The 20,471-nt window shown below is 37.1% G+C and overlaps 1 protein-coding gene across 2 annotated transcripts; it reads left to right on the top strand.

Moving 5' to 3' along the window:
- The first annotated feature begins 1,180 nt into the window (after positions 1–1,180).
- On the top strand, positions 1,181–19,948 carry LOC107853335 (PHD finger protein EHD3). Of its 2 annotated transcripts, none has more exons than XM_016698339.2 (7): positions 1,181–1,467; positions 3,018–3,283; positions 6,684–6,920; positions 7,001–7,321; positions 17,589–17,678; positions 17,779–17,823; positions 18,736–19,948. In XM_016698339.2, exons 2-7 carry the CDS (start codon positions 3,047–3,049, stop codon positions 19,621–19,623), a joined length of 1,818 nt encoding a protein of 605 aa, XP_016553825.2. In that variant the 5' UTR covers positions 1,181–1,467; positions 3,018–3,046; the 3' UTR covers positions 19,624–19,948. The 2 variants fall into 2 exon arrangements, with proteins under 2 accessions (XP_016553825.2, XP_016553823.2); XM_016698337.2 differs by having other exon boundaries at positions 2,981–3,283.
- The last annotated feature ends 523 nt before the right edge of the window (positions 19,949–20,471 follow it).

The following is a 20,471-nucleotide window of genomic DNA, read 5'->3' as shown; positions in this document are numbered from 1 at the left end:
GATTATAGATATAGATTATATATAAACTTGAATAAGCTTAAAATTGGATTCTTTTGTTCATTAGTTAATTCAAAAATTTAATTATTTGTTTCACTATTTTTGACGCCCAAGGTATAAAATTCACCCACAGTGCAAGTATGTTCAATTATTCAGTTTTTAAGGACCAATGTTTCATAATATAACCCTATGCTAACAAGATATCGAATTTCAAGTCAATAACAAATCATATTAAACCCACCATTAACCAATCAAGCAAAGATAACACACCACGAAAAATATTGCTTGGAAAAAAAGCATTTGGTTGCTACAATCAGTTGCACAACTGCGCCACCCGTTATGGCACAGTGAAAGAGTCCAAAAAATTTTCTAGAATAAATTTTAAACCGTGGCAACAAAAGATATTCTTCTATTTGACAACCTTGTGTCTTCAATACAACAATAATATATTCAATATAGTTTCAAAAAATTGGAGGTTGGAAAGATAGAGTATATATAGAGATAGACTCTATCTCTACTTAAGAGGTGAGGTAAAAAGATTATTCTGAAAGATTCCGATCTAGAATAAAAAATAGTCTAAAATAACATAAAGAAAGTATAAGAGATAATAAATAATAACCAAAATAACAGAAAATAGTAGAATAGTACTATAATAAACAATAAAACAAACGAACTACACTAAATAATGTTTAGCAACAAAATCAAAGAATAAAAAATTACTACAAGAATTGATCTAGGACTACTAGCAAACTAATATATAATTTTTTTTATTTTTCTTTTTGTAATCAAATACGTAAGATATGAGAAATTATCATAAGAAGTGTCATTGAGTGATAAATACTTATTTATTTTTAGTTAGGAATTTCACAATGAAATTGCCTTTATAGAAAGTATTTTATCTTCAAATTGAGATATTTTTAGATAAGAATTTTGCCTTTGTAAAAAGTATTTTATCTTCAAACTGAAATATTTTCAACTAGAAATTTCAAAATGAAGTCACTTTTGCAGAATGCTTTCACTAATACGACAAAATCGTCTTCATAAAAAATACTTTATCTTTCAAAATGAGATATTTTTAATTAGAAATTTCAGGATAAAATTGTCTTTGCAGAATATTTTTCATTAGGACAATAAAATCACCTTCATACAAAGTACTTTATCTTGAAATTAAATTTTTTAACTCAAATTCAAGTTAATCAAAAACTCAAAAGAAGGAAAGAAGTGTCACTTAGAATCGTGTTCATAACGGTGTTCTAACCCAAATCAGCAGTATAACCGGGTACCGACATTAGCCAGTCCGGACAATAAATCGTTACCGTCAATTCCAGTCAACAGTTAAACTACACAAAAAGCGGAAAAAGCCCTCTAAGTTTTCAAATTTTTCAAACTACGCTCCCAGATAATAACCCATTTTTTCTACTCTCTTGCCATTTTATTGAGTCTCAAAAAAACCTACTTACATACACTCAGGTGAAGTTCAATTTCTCATTTTTATGTTCATTTTTTTGTATAATTTATTTGTATGCATTCTTTGTAAGTTAATAGTTTTATTTTTTTGTTGAAATGTTGCAAGTTTTTAAATTATTTTTGAGTTGTTTGGATTAAGGGTTTGTTTAGTATGAGTTTTGTAAAATGCTTGTTGTATTGTTGCCTGAATGAGTAATTAGAATGTTTCTTGATGGACTATGTAGGGATTTTTATTTGTGGAGGTTTAGGGATTAGGGTTTATTTAGTATGAAAATTGTGAAATGCTTGTTGTTTTGTTGCCTAACCATATAGGAGTTTTTTTTTGGTGGAATTTTAGTGTTTCTTTGCTCTAGATATTTAGGGATTAGGGTTCTTTTTTAGTATGAATGTTGTGAAATGCTTGTTGTTTGACTAAGAATTAGAATGTTTCTTGATGGATCAGATTGGGATTATTTTTGTGGAATTTTAGTTTAATTTGCTGTGGAGGTTTAGTTTTTTGCCTGTGCCGGGGTTCTATCGGAAACAACCCCTCTATCTCACCTCTGGGGTAGAGGTACGGACTGCCTACACTCTACCCTCCCTTCCCTGGACCCCACTTGGTGGGAATACATTGGGTATGGTATGTTGTTCTTGTTGTTGCTGTGGATGTTTAGGCATTAGGGTTTTGTAGTATGAAAATTGTGAAGTGCTTCTTGTTTTATTGCCTAACTGTGTAATTAGAATGTTTCTTGATGGAGTATTTAGGGATTTTGTTTGTGGGGCTTTAGTTTAATTTTCTGTAGAGATTTAGTTTGTTTGATTTACTGAGGAGTTAAAAATGGTTGATGGAGTAAAAAATGTATATTGTTTCTTGACATGGTTTTTACTTTCTTTGCTATTGACAATGTTTAGAGTATTTTGAGTTGCTTAAAGATAGCGATTACTTTCTTTGCTTTTGTCAGTGATTAGGGATTAGGGTTTTGTTGATAGTCGGTTTAGAGTATTTAGAGTTGCCTAAAGATAGAGGTTAATTTGCTGTCAGAATGGTGAAATGGATGATGTTTTGTTGATTGACAGAGAAATTAGAAGTATATTTGTTTTTTTTGCAGTGTCAGTTTAGTTCTCTTTGCTCCAAAGATTTTGGAATTAGGGTTTTGGTTGATTGGCCTAGGAGGCTGAAATGGTTGGTGAAGATAAAGAAAATAGTGATGGTGCTAATGTTGTACTGGGCTTGTTGACTGAAAATAAACCATATAGTTTTTTTTTTTTTTTTTTGTGGAATTTTAGTTTTATTTTCTGTAGAGATGTTTTTTTGCTTGATTTACTGTGGATGTAAAACCGGTTGATGGAGTAAAAATGTGTATTTTTTCTTGACATGGTTTTTATTTTCTTTGCAATTGGCAGTGTTTTGTTGATATTTGGTTTTGAAACTTAACTTTTTCGAGCATTTATTGTGATTATCGTGAAATGGATTATGTTTTGTTGATTGATAGAGAAATTAGAAATATCTTATGGTGCAAAGTGGGATTTTTTGCAGTGGATACTTCTATTTACTCTAAAGATTGTGGAATTAGGGTTTTGATTGATTGGCCAAGGAGGTAGAATGGTTGATGAAGATAAAGGAAATAGTGATGGTGATAATTTTACGCTGGGTTTGTTGGCTGAAAATGGTCAAACTGTAAAGGAATTGAAGGGCCACCCAGTTATAGTCGAGAACGGTGATACAAACCTTGCTGAATCATCAGGTGTTGTTTGTCGGACCTACAAGAGGCGGAAGCGTATGAAAGTGGTACAAGATGGCGTTGTACTGGGGATCTCTGCTGGTCAACGTATGAACCAGGTCTGGTGATCTTTACAATGAACTCTTGAAATGTTTTCTTTTATCTTCTATTTGTTACATTTTCTTATGCATAATGTCTCTGTCTCTTCTCTATCTATTCATGGAATGATATGGAATAACGTGTCTCGAATCTAATGATGTAATTTGATTGTTATGCCCCAGCTAGTACTTATAATTTTTTTGTCTCGTTTCTTTATCAAAAAAAGATGTTACTCTTGTTCTTTCTATTTGCAATCATCTCTATATGAGGTTGTAATTTTATTTTCTTAGTTCGTTCTCTAAACTTAGGTTGTCTACAGTGTTACATGTAAGAAAGATACTAATTTGTAGACCCTTCTCTTTTCTCTTCTCAATAAAGATTTGTCTCTTCTCTATCTATTCATGGAATGATATGGAATAACCAGTCTTGAGTCTAATGATGTAATTTGATTGTTATGCCCTAGCTAGTACGTATAATTTTTTTGTCTTGTTTCTTTATCAAAAAAAAAATGTTACTCTTGTTCTTTCTCTTTGCAATCATCTCTATATGAGGTAGTAATTCTATTTTCTTAGTTCGTTCTATAAACTTAGGTTGTCTACAGAGTTACGTGGAAGAAAGATACTAATTTGTAAACCCTTCTTTTTTCTCTTCTCAATAAAGATTAGGTTCTACTGCATATGAGGGGTGCCCATGTGAAGCTTCTTCTTGAGAAGGGAGATGGAGGTGGATAATTAGGTGAAAGAAAGAACAAAAATATAAAATAATGGAGAGATAAGGCATTGGTAGCCAGTGGAGGATGGTTTACTTTGCAAACATAATCCGTTTTGGAACTGCATTGATGTTTATATTGTCTGCTTGTTGCTCTATGCTGATAATTCAGTATCATGGTTATGGTTGGTTTCTTGACATAAAGTTACGCATCTCTTCCTTGCCTGTCGGTAAACACCCCCCACAAAAAAAAACACAATTTTTTTTTCTCCGTCTCTGAGATTAATGACATATAACAATGATAAATGGATTTACTTGATAACAGAAGTATAGACCATTTGTACCAAGATGTTAGAGATGTTGTTCATAAGCATAACCCAGAGAAACAATTTCATACATTGTTTATTTTTTTGAAAATAGACAGTATAGAGTGTCATTTTGTCTTCCAAGGTTGAGTCTTCTGCCATCAAATGTACAAGTGTTCTGGTCCTAGAACCAGTATCAGGCTTAAAGTACGATAATACTATCATCTTATTAGCATCAAATTCAACCAAGTTCCTTTCTGGATAGCCATTGTGACGGGCATCATATGATTAACTCCTAGGTAAAAAAATTAACCGCTATTCTGCTATCTGTAATGTGCTGCGAGGAAGAAAACCCTAATTGTCTCTGTTCTCTTTGCACGAGAAACACCCCAATACAAATTTTTCCTACAAATTAGTTATTACATAGAAGATTTTCAAGATGCTAGAACCCCAGACCTCACTTTGTGGGAGTACACTGGGTATGTTGTTATTTTCAAGAAACTAGAGCAAGTGAAGCCACCTGCCGTGAATTTTTATGATTCCCAATGGGAGAAAGGTTTGTAGTCAATCATGTAAATGCCAGTTTTAGAAATATTTAATAATCAGTGAGTCCGTGCTCCCTCTATCTTCTTACATTCCTTTCTCCCCAACTCATTTTTTCTTGACAAAGTAAATGCTAAACCATACACACTTTCGCCCCAACTCATTTTCGTATAAAAAATTTGGGTGCTGCCCAGGAAGACCCTTAGTTGCTTAGATTAAGTAATCAGAGGTGGATGCAACATTATATTAGTGAGTTCGCCTGAATGCAGTTTCAATGTAGAACATAGTTGCTTAGATTAAGTAATCAGAGGTGGATGCATCATTATGTTACTGAGTTCGTCTGAATGCAGTTTCAATGTGGAACAAAATTTTATGTGTAAAAGTTCACTGGAATTGCAACAAATAATAGATTTGAACCCGTAACATATAATGAGTTCAATACTAAGAACCATAAGGGTTGAACTATAATGTGTAAATCTTAGATCTGCCTTTGATTAAGTAACTTGTCTGTTTTTCCACCTCTGATTCTTGAGCTTTATGATTTCTTTTTTAATAAGTTAAGGTTTATTATAAGTGCATGACGATGGTACTAGAAAGATACAAATGACCTTCAGGGGATGGCCATGCAGTCAATTACATTCTGCTTCCTAGTAAGTCAAGGAAGTCCATATATTAACTAAGTTTATCCAGCATACAACTTTTTCTCGAAAAATACAAGTTATGGAGACTTTTCTCGTTGATTCTGGGGACGTGGATTTTCTGACCCTCAAAACATGCCCTGATCTTTCCTTTTTGAATGCCTCATGTGCGTCTTCTGGCAATTTTTTTATGATTCTTTAGTTTTGCTTCCTCCTTATTTTCATTTGTGTCCTTTTATATTAAAACTTTACTTACTGTTCATGCTCTCTGCAATTTCGGCACGTAAAGATGTTTTCTATGAATATTATATGATAAAATTTTAAAATGGAGTAGTGTGAGTTATGCTGTCCGTCTAATAGGTTTTGTTACGGTGCAGACTTTTATTTGAAAGAAATGTAGTAAAAAGTGGAAAATGCCCTGCGGATTTTGGTAATGTGCCAGTTGGTTATCGGCTGTGTACAAAATGAAATCTCTCTTGGGTAACTGCGAGAGCTATTAGGTTTCTAATGTTCCACCATGCTTTCAAGTGCTCTGCTCTACACGAAGGATTATCAGCTTAGCATTGTCAAAGGCTAAAAGTATGGGTGAAGGTCTATTGACATTTCAAGTGCAAATCAACTGAAGCATGAAATTAGTTCAGAATCTAGGAAAGATGAAAGAATATATGTCAAAAGAAAAATTACCTATATGTGCAAGTGCAACAACAATGATGTTGATAGAAAAATCAAAATATTGTGATTAAGTGGATTTATGAAGCAAACGCCGTGTTAATCTAGGTGGAAAACCATATCAAATTTTGGTCAGATGCAAAGATGTAATTTTTATTTTTTCTTACTCCCAAGTTTCTGATTTCCTAGTATGAAGTATTCACCTAGTTTATTTTCTCTCAAGATTATGTTTTATATGTACTGCGTTCCTTTATGGAGAGAGATCTCACGAGCCTAGTGAATTTTTCCGATTCTTCAAAAATGCTATTTGTTGGCTGGTTTTTGCTTAAAGTGCCTCGTATCTTCAGTGCCAGCAATACACCTTGTTTCAAGGTTTAACCCACGCTCTTGACAGAGTCACAGTTAGTCCTTAGTGATGCAATTTCAATTAACTAATCCGTCTTTTAAGTACTTGGTGGTGGTTTTCTTCTTGTTTCTTCCTCCTGTTTTTCTGTGTCCATTTGCACAATATTTTTCTTTTTCTTTGATGTATAGCTGGGTTGCTTGATTTTATGCAGTCAATGAATGAACCGCTAGATACATCCCTTAACAAAAGTTCTGGCATGCCAGCTAGTGTAGCTCATATGAAACCACATGGTCTTCTGAATGATTCCAGTTCATGGCCTGTTAAAGATTGGAAGGGTGCTGCTCTGAAGCAGATGTTTCAATCATTAGAGAGTGATGGTGGTTTGAAAGGATGTATTCAAGAGGCACTGGCATCACATTCAAAAGCCAGTTGTGCTGGTGAAGCTAAGGTATTTCTATTGCAACTAAATCACTATTTCCTTTGATGTTAATTGTTCTTTGATAGCGCGCTGTTTTTTTTTTTTTTCAGGAATCAGGAAAAAGTTGTGAAGATGGGAACGGAGGTTCTCTGCCATCAAAGTCTGTATTTCAAGGAATCCAGAATGGAACAGAGCCAGTGCCTTATGGATCAGTGGATGAGCCAAAAAGTCACACTGTGACAGAGCTCTGTCAGCTCACTTTCCTTGATATTGTCAAATCAGAAAAGTTTGCTCAACTATGTCACGTCCTCTTTGAAAATTTTGAAGGAATTAAGGCTGACAAATTTTTTGATATTAATCTTATTCACTCAAGGATGAAAGATGGATCTTATGAGGGCTCATCCCTCCTTTTTCACTCAGATATTCAACAGGTACTGCTTTTTTATATCTTCTGTTTGCTCGCTGGATTCAGGAAAGCAGCCATGCATTACTAGGACTTAGTTAACAATCTAGCAAGAATCTCTTAAGTTTTTGCATTATGATTTTGCTGTAATTTGCTTAATCTGTCTATCGTCCTCTCTGCGTAGGTTCTTATTTTCTTGGTTTGATAAATGAACTCTCAGCCTGGGCGTAGCATTAAGATGCTTGTTATTGACATTTATTCATTGTCTGCTTTAGGTTGTGCATGTTGTCAAGTTTTATGAATGTTTTAGTAACAACATCCTTTGTTTTACTCTCCCAATCCTTTTCCCATTTTCACTATCCATATTGTCTCCCGTACTCTACTTTTTTTACACCAAAAATAGAACAACATAATGCAACTCCTCTTGAGCTTGTCTGTTGAATTCTGCTTGCCTTTAAATTTTTTAGCATCTCTCTCTTTCCAAACTGAACATCATATGTAAGCTTGCACCGTTCTCCACCACCCGTTCTGTTTCACTAATCCTCCATTGGAATTTCATGAATTCAGAACCTCAGCTGTGGTAGGTGGCACCACCCAATTAAGTCCACCATACATTACCGCCACAACTGGACAGTTATAGGACAGTGAAGGAACAAGTGACTGTTAGATCCCACTGCTGCACTTCACACAGACATCTAGAGCATAGCATGAAACCTCTTCTTCTGAGGTTTTCTCGAGTCAGACAGCCTTTTCTTGCTTTTAACCAGATGAAACAAATAACTTCAAAGGGGGGCCTTGGCTTTCCAGATAGCCTTCCACGGGCTAGTTCCTTTTCTACCGTCCAGTATCAACAGCAAGGAAAAGGCTGAGTTAATTGAGAATTCCCTACTGCTGCTGTTGCTTCTACACCAGATGAAAGAGTCCTCTCTCTCCTGGAGTCCTTAAAAGGACTTCAAACAATTAAAAATCAGCCGCTCTTTGAAGTTCCCAGTCATGTAGAAGTCTTCTAAACACTATATTCCATCCTTGAGCTCCCTCCCCACACTTCATCTAAACTAGCTTCTGGGTAAGCAACTATGTTGAAAAATTCAGCAAAGATGTCCTTCAGAGGACCATGTCCCAACCAGTTGCCACTCCAAAATAATGTCTTTCTTCCATTACCTACCATAACAGTGGAGTTACCATGAATATAATTTCAGTAGGCTCTGATAGCTATAGCACTACACACCGTTGCACCATAAGGACAATAGACAGGTTTTGGGTACCAATGACTTATCTGCCCCTATTTATCATGAATGACTTCTCCACTGGGCATTGGTTTCCTTGTACCTCCACAACCACGTCATTAAAAGACTCTGTTTTTGAAACTTGAGATTTTTGATACCCCGGCCTCTGCTCCTCTTGCTAAAGATAACATAATCCTAGTTGACTAGGTGAAAATTATTCTTATCCCTACCTTGCTGTAAAAAAGTTCTTTTAAGAACGTATGTTCTTTTCTTTACCTTGCAAGGCATTGAAAACAAAAAACAATATATAAGTTGGTAAAGCATCAGGCATCTAGTAAACTATTAATCGGAATCAGTGTAGCTCCTAGTGATAAATATTGGCTCTTCCAAGTTTTAAGCCTCTTCTCACACCTTTCTATCACCCCATCTCAAATCTCCTCAGCTTTATGGTTGGTATCCAAAGTCAAACCTAAGTATTTAGAAGGCTCCCAATTTCACAGCCCAGATTTGTTGCTAAAATCTCAATATTAGGAATCCGCATCACCGGGAAGATTAGAATCTTTCGCCGGTTCACATGTAAACCAGGGAAAACTTCTAAAGATCCACCATCACTCTGAGGTATCTCATGTGGTCAATATTGGCATCACAAAATGCCAATGAGTCGTCCGCATAAAGTTGGTGGGAAGTTTCTGTGCTATTCTCTTCCCTAAAGTAGGTGGGAAGTTTCTGTGCTATCCTCTTCCCTATAAGAAGCTTTGAAACCTGAGAGAACACCCATCCTCTTAGCCTCCTTTAACATATGATTCAACCTCTCCACAGCCACGATAAACAGAAAAGGTGACAAGGGGTCTCCTTGTCTCAACCCTTTCTCAGAAGGGATAAAACCTTCTAGAGATCCATTAATGAGAACGGAAAACCTCACAATGTTGACTCCCAAAACCCATATCTTTCTTAACTTTAAGCAAAAACTTCTGGTTAGCATGATCATACACCTTTTCAGTGTCAAGCTTACATAAAGTTCCTGCAATCCATTCCTTCAGCCTTGAGTCCACACACTCATCAGCAATCAGAGCTGCATCCATGGTATGTCTCCCTCTAACTCAGGCCATCTGCGGACTATGCACCAGCTTGTCCATCACTTTTTTCAATCTCTGTCAAGCATTTGGGAATGATTTTATAACCATTTTCTATCAAACTAATTGGTCTGAAACCCTTAAGTTCCTTGGCACCATTCTTCGTAGGTGTTAGAGCTATATAGGAAGCATTACAGCTGTTCTCAAGATAGGAATTCTTGTGAAAGTTCTGAATTGTAGCCATGATAAATCAACAATATCCCAGCAAGTGTGAAAGAAACCCATAGAGAAGCTCTCAGTTCCCGGTGCTTTATCAGAACTTCCAACTTGTCTATGTGATTAAATCTCTTGCGACAGGTAACATGGTTTTCTTATCACCCTGTTTTAACCAAAGAATCCTAGATCTTTGTCTCCAAGAAATTTCCTCCTATTTAGCCACCTTCAAGATTTCCATGTGTAAACTGGCTTTGTGTAGCTTTTCCTCCTCACTCAAGTTTTGCCTTCAGCAGCTTAAGCTTACTTGACAGAATAAAGTCAGAGTTCAAAAGAATTTCCCCACAACGAAATTCCCTCCTTTAAGCCATCCACCTCTATCCACCAATTTTCAAACTTAAAATAGGATTTTGAATAATCCCTGTCCGCACACTTGAGAATGACATACCTCCTCTCCTCTCCATCCACCAAGTGCCATCCTCTATGTTCGCTGTGAAATCATCCCCCCCAACCCTTTTTATGAGGATGATTCCGGGATAAAAATTTGGGTCCAGGTTGTTTCATCTATCCTATTTGCTCGAGTTATTTGAGCTCGTCTTAGTAATTCTTCCTCTTTCCAAGTTTTTTTTATGAGTTGTAAACTGATAGAATTTTTCATTTGGCAATGAAGTAGTTCAGCTCTATTTTTCCCTTCCAGCATTCTTACTTTGTTCAAATTACTTTTAAATCTTAGTAAAAAAGGAGATTCTTTGCATGAAATCCTGTATAGTTCAATATTGTTGCAGTGTGCTTACCTGCATTATTTAGTATGTTAATATAATTGATTTTGGATCCAACTTAACATCATAAGTTTGTTGGTGAGATGAGAATCCTAAGACCATAAAAGAGAGAATTTCCCATTCTTTTCACTTGCTAGAATTCAATATGCAAAAGGATCGGAAAGATCAGGCGACAAAAACCCGACGAAAACCGCCGAAAAATTACCCTCCATGCGCCGCCATGCGCCAGCCAGAATCCAGAAATTTCGGCGAGATTTGCGTCACGCGCCGGCGCGTGAGCTCATCTCCGATCGATTTTTGAGTTGTTTCTTTTTCTGTTGGGGTCGCCGGTCTATTCTGGCTCCGACCACTTGCTCCTTTCCAGATTCCGATAATTATTTTGAGATTTCGACCGTCGGAACCCTAATTCCGGTGACATCAGTTCTTTTTTTCGGGGATTTTTTTTTCCAGAAATTCAGATTCGGTTCTTGGGATTTTCAAGTCAAATTCCCAAGATATCTTTTGAGCATGATATTTTTTTTTGGCTCCAAAAATATTGAAATTGAAAGTTCAAGTTCTATGATTAAATCTAAGCCCTTAATGAGAAGATCAAAAAATCAAACGTCACAGTCCATGAAGAATCGACAAGGGGAAGGATGATTTGGAAGATCTCGTCCTAGGTGTAGTTATTGTAAAAGGCTTGGACATACTCGTGGCGTATGTTATTCTAGACCTAAGTGTAGTTATTGTAATAGGCTTGGACATACTCGTGGAATATGCTATTCTTTGCATGGTCGACCAACAAAATGCTCATATTGCTCAGTCTAACACCACAGGTGATCAACGGGTGTATTTATCTGACAGAATATAACGAGTATCTTCAGTATCAAGCAAGTAAGCATATATTTCTACCAATAGCCTCAACTGCACAATCTCCTACCTTTGGATCATGGGTTGTGGACTCAGGTGCTTCTGATCATATTTCTGGTGATAAATCACTTTTGTCTGATATTGTTTATTCACAATCTCTTCCAGCTATTACTTTAGCCAATGGAATTCTAACAGAGGCAAAAGGAGTTGGACAAGCCAAACCCCTATCTTCTGTCACTCTAGACTCTGTTCTTTATGTCCCTAGTTGTCCTTTTAATCTTGCATCTGTTAGTCGTTTGACATGTGTCCTTGATTGTAGTATAATTTTTTTTGATGATTCTTTTCTAATGCAGAATCACAAAATGAGACAAATAATTGGCATAGGGCATGAATCACAAGGCCTTTACCATCTTACCGCTTCAAATTCCTTCACAGCATGCTCCGCTACAGATTCTCCCAACCTTATTCACAAACGTTTGGGACATCCTAGTCTATCCAAGCTACAAGAGATGGTGCCTAGTTTGTCTAGTCTATCCACATTAGATTGTGAGTCGTGTCAACTTGGGAAACACACTCGTGCTACATTTTCACATAGTATTGAGTCGCTCAAAGTCTATTTTCTTATTAGTTCATTCCGATATTTGGGGTCCTAGTAGAGTCAGTTCATCGTTAGGATTTCGTTACTTTGTTACTTTCATCGATGATTTTTCAAGATGTACTTAGGTTTACTTAATGAAAGATCATTCCGAGTTATTCTCTATATTCAAAAGTTTTTGTGCTGAAATACAAAATCAATTTGGTGTTTCTATTCGTGCTTTTTGTAGTGATAATGCCTTAGAATACTTAGCCTCCTAGTTTCAAGAGTTTATGACTCATCAAGGAATCATTCACCAGACATCGTGTCCATACACCCACACCCGTCAGCAGAAAGGAAAAATAGGCATCTCAGTGAGACTGCTCGCACTCTTCTCATTGAATTCCATGTTCCACTTCGTTTTTGGGGCGATGCGGTCCTCACATCTTGTTATCTCATTAACAGAAGGCCATCATCTTCAATCCAGAATAAGGTTCCCCATTCCATACTATTTCCTCAGTCATATCTCTACTCTATCCCCCCTCGTGTTTTTGGGAGCACATGTTTTGTTCATAACTTAGTCCAAGGAAAACTCTCAAATATGTCTTCCTTGGTTGCTCTCGAGTTCAAAAAGGGTATCGATGCTATTCACCTGATCTGGGTCGCTACCTTATGTCCGCTGATGTCACATTCTTTGAATCTCAACCTTACTGTACATCTTCTGATCATCTTAATATCTCTGAGGTTTTACTCATACCTCCAGTCTTACCCACACCAATCTTTGAGGAATCTACGGTTACTTCTCCGTCTTCAGCCACAGTGCCACCACTTTTGACTTATCACCGGCGCCCATTTCCAGTATCAGTCCCAGATGATTCATGTCCTGCGCCTGACGCTTCACCTACTGCGGACCTGCCTCTTCCTAGTCAATCAGTTGCACTTCAAAAAAGTATAAGATCCACTCGTAATGCTAACCCACATTATACTTTCTTGAGTTATCATCGTTTGTCATCACCCCATTATGCTTTTGTATTATCTTTGTCCTCTATTTCCATTCATAAGACTACAGGTGAAACACTTTCCCATTCAGGATGGAAACAGATTATGATTGATGAGATGTCTACTTTACATATGAGTGGTACTTTGGAGCTTGTTTCCCTTCTTGCAGGTAAATCTACTGTTGGTTGTCGTTGGGTTTATATAGTCAAAGTTGGTCCAAATGGTCTACACAAATATTTGGGCTTGATTATAGTGACACTTTCTCTCCTTGGCTAAAATAGCATCAGTTTGTCTTTTTCTCTCTATGGCTGCCGTTCGTCATTGGCCTCTTTATCAGTTGGACATTAAGAATGCTTTTCTGCATGGTGATCTTGAGGAAGAAGTTTATATGGAGCAACCACTTGATTTTGTTGCTTGGGGGAGTCTAGTAGCCTTGTATGTCGATTGCGCAAGTCACTCTATGGTTTGAAACAATCCCCTCGAGCCTGGTTTGAAAACTTTACCACAGTTATTCAAGAGTTTGGCATGATTCGTGGTGAAGCTGATCATTCAGTGTTTTATCGTCATTCTGAACCAAATTTGTGTATTTATTTGGTGGTTTATGTTGACGATATTGTTATTACCGGCAATGATCAAGATAGTATCACTAACTTGAAGCAACATCTCTTTTAGCATTTTCAGACTAAAGACCTTGGCAGATTGAAATACTTTCTAGGGATTGAGGTTGCTCAGTCCAGCTCAGGTATTGTTATTTCTCAACGCAAGTATACTTTAGACATTCTTGAGGAAATAGGAATGATGAGACGTCGACCCATTGACACTTCTATGGATCCAAATGCTAAACTTCTGCTAGGACAGGGGAAGCCACTCAGTGATCCTAGTGATCCTGGAAGGTATAGGCAGTTGGTTGAAAAGTTGAATTATCTCACAGTGACTAGACCTGACATCTCTTTTCCTGTGAGCGTTGTAAGTCAGTTTATGACTTCCCCTTGTGATAGTCATTGTGATGTAGTTGTTTGGATATTTTGATATATAAAGTCATCTCAGGTAAAGGACTACTCTTCGAGGATCGAGGCCATGAGCATATCATTGGATATACAGATGCTGATTGGGCAGGATCACCCTCTGATAGACTTTCTACATCTGGATGTTGTGTTTTAGCAGGAGATATTTTGGTATCATGGAAGAGTAAGAAACAGAGTGTGGTTGCTCGATCTAGTGCCGAAGCAGAGTATTGAGCAATGGCTGCAGCAACTTGTGAGCTGGTTTGGATCAAGCAATTGCTGAGAGAATTAAAATTTAGAGAAACTGGTAAGATGGAACTTGTATGTGATAATCAGGTAGCCCTTCATATTGCATCTAATCCAGTGTTCCATGAGAGGACCAAGCACATAGAGATTGATTGTTCATTTTGTTAGAGAAAAGATACTCTCGGGAGATATTGTTACAAAATTTGTGAAGTCAAGTGATCAACTTGCAGATATCTTCACCAAGTCCTTCACCAGTCCTCGTATTAATTACATTTGTGACAAGCTTGGTACATATGACTTGTATGCACCAGCTTGAGTGGGAGTGTTAGAAAAAGAATAGGAATAACATATTGAATTCTACTTGGAAAGGGATTGTAATGTAGTGTTCTATCAGGAATAGGATTGGAATGTAGTGTCTATAAATAGGGTCTCAATGTAATAATTTAGAGACAACAATTCAATAATATTTTTCTCCATTATTTCTCACATCATTAATATAAAACAGTTGATACCCTTGCCCACACCCTGCACGCCCAGAAGTGGTCATTTTGAAGCGTGGATAGCATAATATAGTTGCCTAATATTGGGTAAACCAAGAAGTGGGATTTTTGGCTCTGGTACTATGTTGGAAAATGGAATTTGGGCCTAGCCAACTGCAAAGGTAGCTCATATGGTGAAGATTTCTCGAAGTCATACAAGGAGACAACTGCCCATTCTCTCATGGTATATGGGACACTGAAAGAGAGTAGAATGGAAATAATGAACTAATTTTGAAGATAATCAAGAATCACTTTTACATCAGCAGCATTCAAGAATGTGTTTGCATCGTCACATAATGCGATGATGCAAAGCGATGCGAGCCCCTCCCGCTGTGTGTGGCTGATGCCAATCTACCTTACAGAACTGGGTGCATCATAGGGTTATGCGAGAAGCGAGCGCATCATGATGATTTTATTTTTAGGGTCAATTTTAAATTTTAAAATTGTCGTTTCATGTTGATTTTATATTTAGGCCGTTTTTTTTTCTTTTGGAAAAAAGGAGTCTACCGCTGCGACTATCACTACTGGGATTTTCTAGGATTAACTTTGAAGTCCACTGCTGTGACGACTTCTTCACTGCTACACTACCACTGATTTTTTTGTCCCTGAGTTTGTTTTGCTATTTGGTTGAATTGTCTTGCTATTGTGGTCTATGTTGTTTTGTTGGTCTATTTCAAAGCAGGTGTTTCAGTGATCAAATCTGTGATTTTGGTGTTTAATTTAAACTTCTGCTTATATATATCGTCTTTATTGTGCACCCGAGGGTGTGACCTAGTGGTCAATGAAGTGAGTGGAGCATCTGAGACCTCAGATTCAAACCCCAGTAGAGTCCAAAAACACTAGGTGATTCTTCTCATCTGTTCTAGCGTTAGAGGACAAAGTTACTTGATATCTGTTGCTGGTTGGGAGGTGACAGGTATCTTGTGGATTTAGTCGAGGTGCGCCAAAGCTGGCCCAACACCACAGTTATCAAAAAAATAAAATATAGTCTTTATTTTTGATTATATAGTGAGCCGGGGGTCTATCAGAAACAACCTCTCTACTTCTTCGGGGATAGCGGTATGGACTGCGTACATTTTACCCTCCCCAGACCCCACTGTGTGGGAATACACTGGGCTTGTTGTTGTTGTTTTGATTATATAGTAGTTGTGGTCTTCTTAATTCTGTCTTATGTTTGGATGCTCTATTTAGTTTCTTTTTCCTTTTAAATTGCTCTTCACTTCAATGATGAGCTCGCATCGGTTTGCATAATGCATGATGCTGAGCCTTGTCGCTTTTTTCTGCATCATGTTTCCCTGTTTCCCTGAACACTGCACGTAACTTCAGTCATGAGGGGACTATCTTATGTATATTAGTGACTGGTTCACCCATAGTAGTTTCTTCACCCTGCTTTTGGCTAATGCTTCTTTGTAAGTATTCAACATTATCGTTAGAGCCACATCACAATTAACCACAATCATAACTTGGTTTCTTTGCACAGTTAATCTTTATACCAGAACTGCAGTCAAACGGAAAATCCTAAACAGTTTCAACTATGGGTGGTGATAGTCAGATTCCAGGGATTTGGGTTATGACTAGTTAGATTTTGTTTTTACTTTTTGAATTTGTTAATATTTCAAGGTAGTAGCGTGTAACACATAATACCTTAGGATCAGGTTGTTGTTGTGGGGATCTCATCATGGAGAAGTTTTACTTCAAGTTTACCAAAAGGAATCTTCTAATTCAGCCATATGTGGTAGTAGTGTCTAAAGTAAGATGCTCATGTTATTCATACTAGTAAAAAGGATGCGCTTGTGATAGATATGGACTGGGTAAGAGTCCTCCAGCAAATCGGTTACTTTAAAATCACACATTCAATGCTTTCGATGTTCTTAGTTGGTGAAGATATGTTACTGCTGGCATGCCCCTGCTAACATTAGATTGTTGGATTCATAGTTTGTATTGTTGGATTGGAACCTCTAGTATTGGGGCCCTTCTTTTTTGTTGATAAGGTCAAGTTTTATTAATTTAGTACCAAGATGGCGCAGAAAAGTACAAAAACCAACAACATAAGAAGCATCATCACATCAAGTAATTCCTCCTAGCAATCTCAAGAATCCATGTACTTGTCCAGGCTATCTACCCTACTGCTATTACCCCAGAATAGATATTGGGGCCCTGAAAGTTCCGAAGGGTCTATCATAGTCAAGCTGTTTCTTAATGATGCATTTGCACTTATATATTGGTAGCTTTGCGATTTTGTTGGGAAGGATATATCACTTTTTATAGACCGAGTGCTCAAACTTTATTAGTGATTCGTGATTTATGTTCGCATCTCAGTTCTGATATATTTGGGGTATGGGATATTCTTAGTTGGTAGGATGTATCCCTGTGGATTTACCATGCTGAATTTATAAATCAGTTTCTGAGGATACAACACTGATGATACATAGGGAGCTATATTGAATTTTTGGTTGGCGATGATAAACTTAATTAGTAATTCCTTTTGTTAACATCAACAATGATATATTCAGAGCTGCGACGAATTCTTAGGAAGAGACTGCAGTCAATATAAGGTCCCATGAGAACATGGTTCTGCCTTTATCGGAAGCAACAAATTGATGATGAAACATTTCTTAATAGTTGATGCATACTTGTGAAAATATCGCCTGGTCAGTGGTAAATAATGTAATTAAGCAATGGATTGTTTGGCCAACTAACTTGGGACTAGAATTTGCATGGATTGTCCTATTTTTATGTGCCAGAGATGGTCATCTCTTCTAACTCGTGTATCTTCATCTTGAATATTTGCAGATGTGGACAAAGCTTCATGAAGCTGGCAGTGAAATGATTGCTCTTTCAAGGAGCCTTTCAGAAATATCAAGGGCTTGTTTCCGAGCTCAGGTATGTGGTTTCTTGCAACAGTTGGTTCATTGAGCTGCTTCCATCTCTGTCACACAATGCTGATAAAACTGACTATGATTTGAACCTCTTACCTCTTTAGGTGAGTGTTTCAGTGCAAGAAAACACTGAAGATGCAAAAGATGAGGCAAGTCTTCTTTTCCGTCATGCTTTTGTGTTTCCGTGTTTAGCGGTAGATTGTTCTTCAGGTCATTTTGGTTCTCTAGTTAGCTGTTTGGAGGAGAAACGGCTTGTGAAAATTGTCGGTCTCAAAATTTCAAATTCTTCACTGTTCTTGTAGCATAAAATTTTTCATTCATTGTAGTAATACCTCCCAATTCTGGAAATTTGGCTGTGGCCAGTGCCTGTCACCAATCAAGTACTTGCAGTTATTCCAGATTTCTTGGGAACCACTTAGGCAAATAATCTGTTACCAAGCTCCTAGAAGTGGTATTGCAAGTCTATTATGAGGAGATACCATCTTAAAAAAAGCCCTTTATGGGGAGATATAGGCACCTGCCTTATATAATGCTCACTGGACCCAAGGGTATGACCTGCGATCACTGAAATGGCTGCATACCGTAGACACTAAGGTTCAAATCCCAGTAGAGCCAAAATTACTGTAGGTGAGATTTCTTTCCGTGTGTAAGGTAGTACCAAAATCTCAGTGGTGGTGTTCAAAGCCTTGGTTCTGAGTTCCTTGTTATTTGTGCTATTGCATGGTAGTACGCAATGGAATAGTCTAGGTGTGTGCAACTGGCTTGAAAACCACCATTATTGAAAAGGAAGAAGAAGCTCGTTCTATACTTCTTTTGCTTGTGGTGTCAAACCTTGATGTTCTACATCATTGGATTTATTCTCTTAGTTTTAGTATGAAAGTTTAAGTAAAAAGTTCTTGCCTTTGGTATCTATTCTATGACCAAGTAAAAATCACCAAAAATCTGAGGGATTGCCTTAGCATCGTATTTTTAGTTCTTTCTACAAATTGAAACTGATAGATATATTTTAATATTATAAACCTCAAGTTCACTATAGTTTCTTTTCTTTTTGATGTTGACAGTTAGTTGCTAAAATGGAACAAGCAGAGACCTATGGTGTAAATAAAAAATATGCTTGCCAATGTTGTGGGGAGAAAGCGGATGGCAGAGATAGTTTAGCTTGTGATTCATGTGAGGAGATTTACCATGTCTCTTGTGTTGAGCCTACTGTTGAAGAAATTCCCCCAAGAAGTTGGTACTGTGCCAAATGCACTGCAAAAGGAATTGAATTGCCCCATGACAACTGTGTTTTATGCGAAAGGATCAGTGCATTTAGATCAGTGATAATTGAAGATGAGGCTGAAGACCTTACATCTGAAGATATGCTTCTGGAACTGGAGGCGAGAACAAATGCTTTGCAGGATGATGAACTTAAACTGGGTGAAGGAGTTAAGGATTTGCCTTGTTGCAACATATGTAGAATTGAGGCGAGGAGTAATGAAAATCTTAAAATATGTGGTCATGCCTTCTGCCCTCACAAATTTTACCATGAGAAGTGCTTGACCAGAAAGCAGTTGGATACTTACGGCTCCTGCTGGTACTGCCCGTCGTGTCTTTGTAGAGCTTGCCTTAAGGATTGTGATGATGACAAAATTGTACTTTGTGATGGTTGTGATCACGCTTATCATATTTTCTGCATGCAGCCACCGCAGACTTCAATTCCTAGTGGGCAATGGTTTTGCAGAAAATGTGATGCGCAGATACAGCATATACGCAAAACAAAAAGGAAATTTGAGACTTTGCAAAATGAAGCGAAGAAGAGAAAAAAACAATGTGGAGGATTAGGTGTACGAAAAGGTAAGGATGAGGAAGCTTTAAATAAATCTGGAGGTGTGGAAATGCTTCTAGATGCTGCCAAAACTCTGAATTCCCAGGAGGATTTAGCTGCTTTAGGATCAAAAGACCAATAAAACTCGGATCAATGCATGGAGTTATGGTAACTCCGTAAACAACGGATATGGTTCGGAGTCCAGTTGACAGTGGTACATGACCTGGTTGCTGGTGTTTGCGACCTGTAAGAATTATACAAGTGGCAAACTTTCAGATTTTGGTAGGCATACGATGTCTTTGTCTAACTGATAGTCCTAACAAGCCATGCCTTTAGTATTTTAGATTGTATTTTCTAGTACATATTGTTTCTTGGGATAATCAGCAACTGATGTCCATGTGTTGTATAATTAGGGAAAAACATACGGATTATTTTCTTCATATTAAAGGGAAGACTCTTAGACCTGATCTGTGTTGTATATGCCATCTGTTGCATCGACTGTATCAAGTCAAATGGGGTCGTAGTTAGGATTAACATGGCTTGTTGTATATCAAGTTATGCGCGTTGCAATCAGTCTATTTTCATGTTGATGCTCCACTGAAGATGTCATGGTTCCATAGCGATCCGTCAACTCATACTAAATCTAAGTAGAATAGTAGGCAAAAAAAGAGTTACAAAGGGTGTGCTTGGTAAGAAAGGGAAATGTTTCTTGAAGTAGTTTTTACTTTTGTTTTAACTAGTTTAGCGTACACGTGTTACACGTGTATTTTGCTTATTCAATTAAATGAAAAGTTTATCAAATAACTTATTATGACCAACAATTTTCATAATACAAAAAATTAAAAAGATTTTAAAATATAAAACATACAGTATTAACCAATACAATATAACTCAAAAACACACACCGGTTATATCTTAGCTGATCACTATATTTGCCAGAGTAGATTGATTAATGTTGTGAAGTGTCTTCATCATGTTGTTGAATTTCGA

Source organism: Capsicum annuum, chromosome 4, assembly GCF_002878395.1.
Source record: "Capsicum annuum cultivar UCD-10X-F1 chromosome 4, UCD10Xv1.1, whole genome shotgun sequence".
NCBI lineage: Eukaryota > Viridiplantae > Streptophyta > Magnoliopsida > Solanales > Solanaceae > Capsicum > Capsicum annuum.
This window is presented reverse-complemented; position numbering and strand designations above follow the sequence as displayed.

Bases quoted from the DNA above. Each gene is read 5' to 3' on its own strand.
- LOC107853335 (XM_016698339.2), top strand. From the start codon at position 3,047: ATGGTTGATGAAGATAAAGGAAATAGTGATGGTGATAATTTTACGCTG. The intron at 3,284-6,683 runs GTCTGGTGATCT...GATTTTATGCAG, and splicing joins CTGGTCAACGTATGAACCAG to TCAATGAATGAACCGCTAGA. The intron at 7,322-17,588 runs GTACTGCTTTTT...GAATATTTGCAG, and splicing joins TTCACTCAGATATTCAACAG to ATGTGGACAAAGCTTCATGA.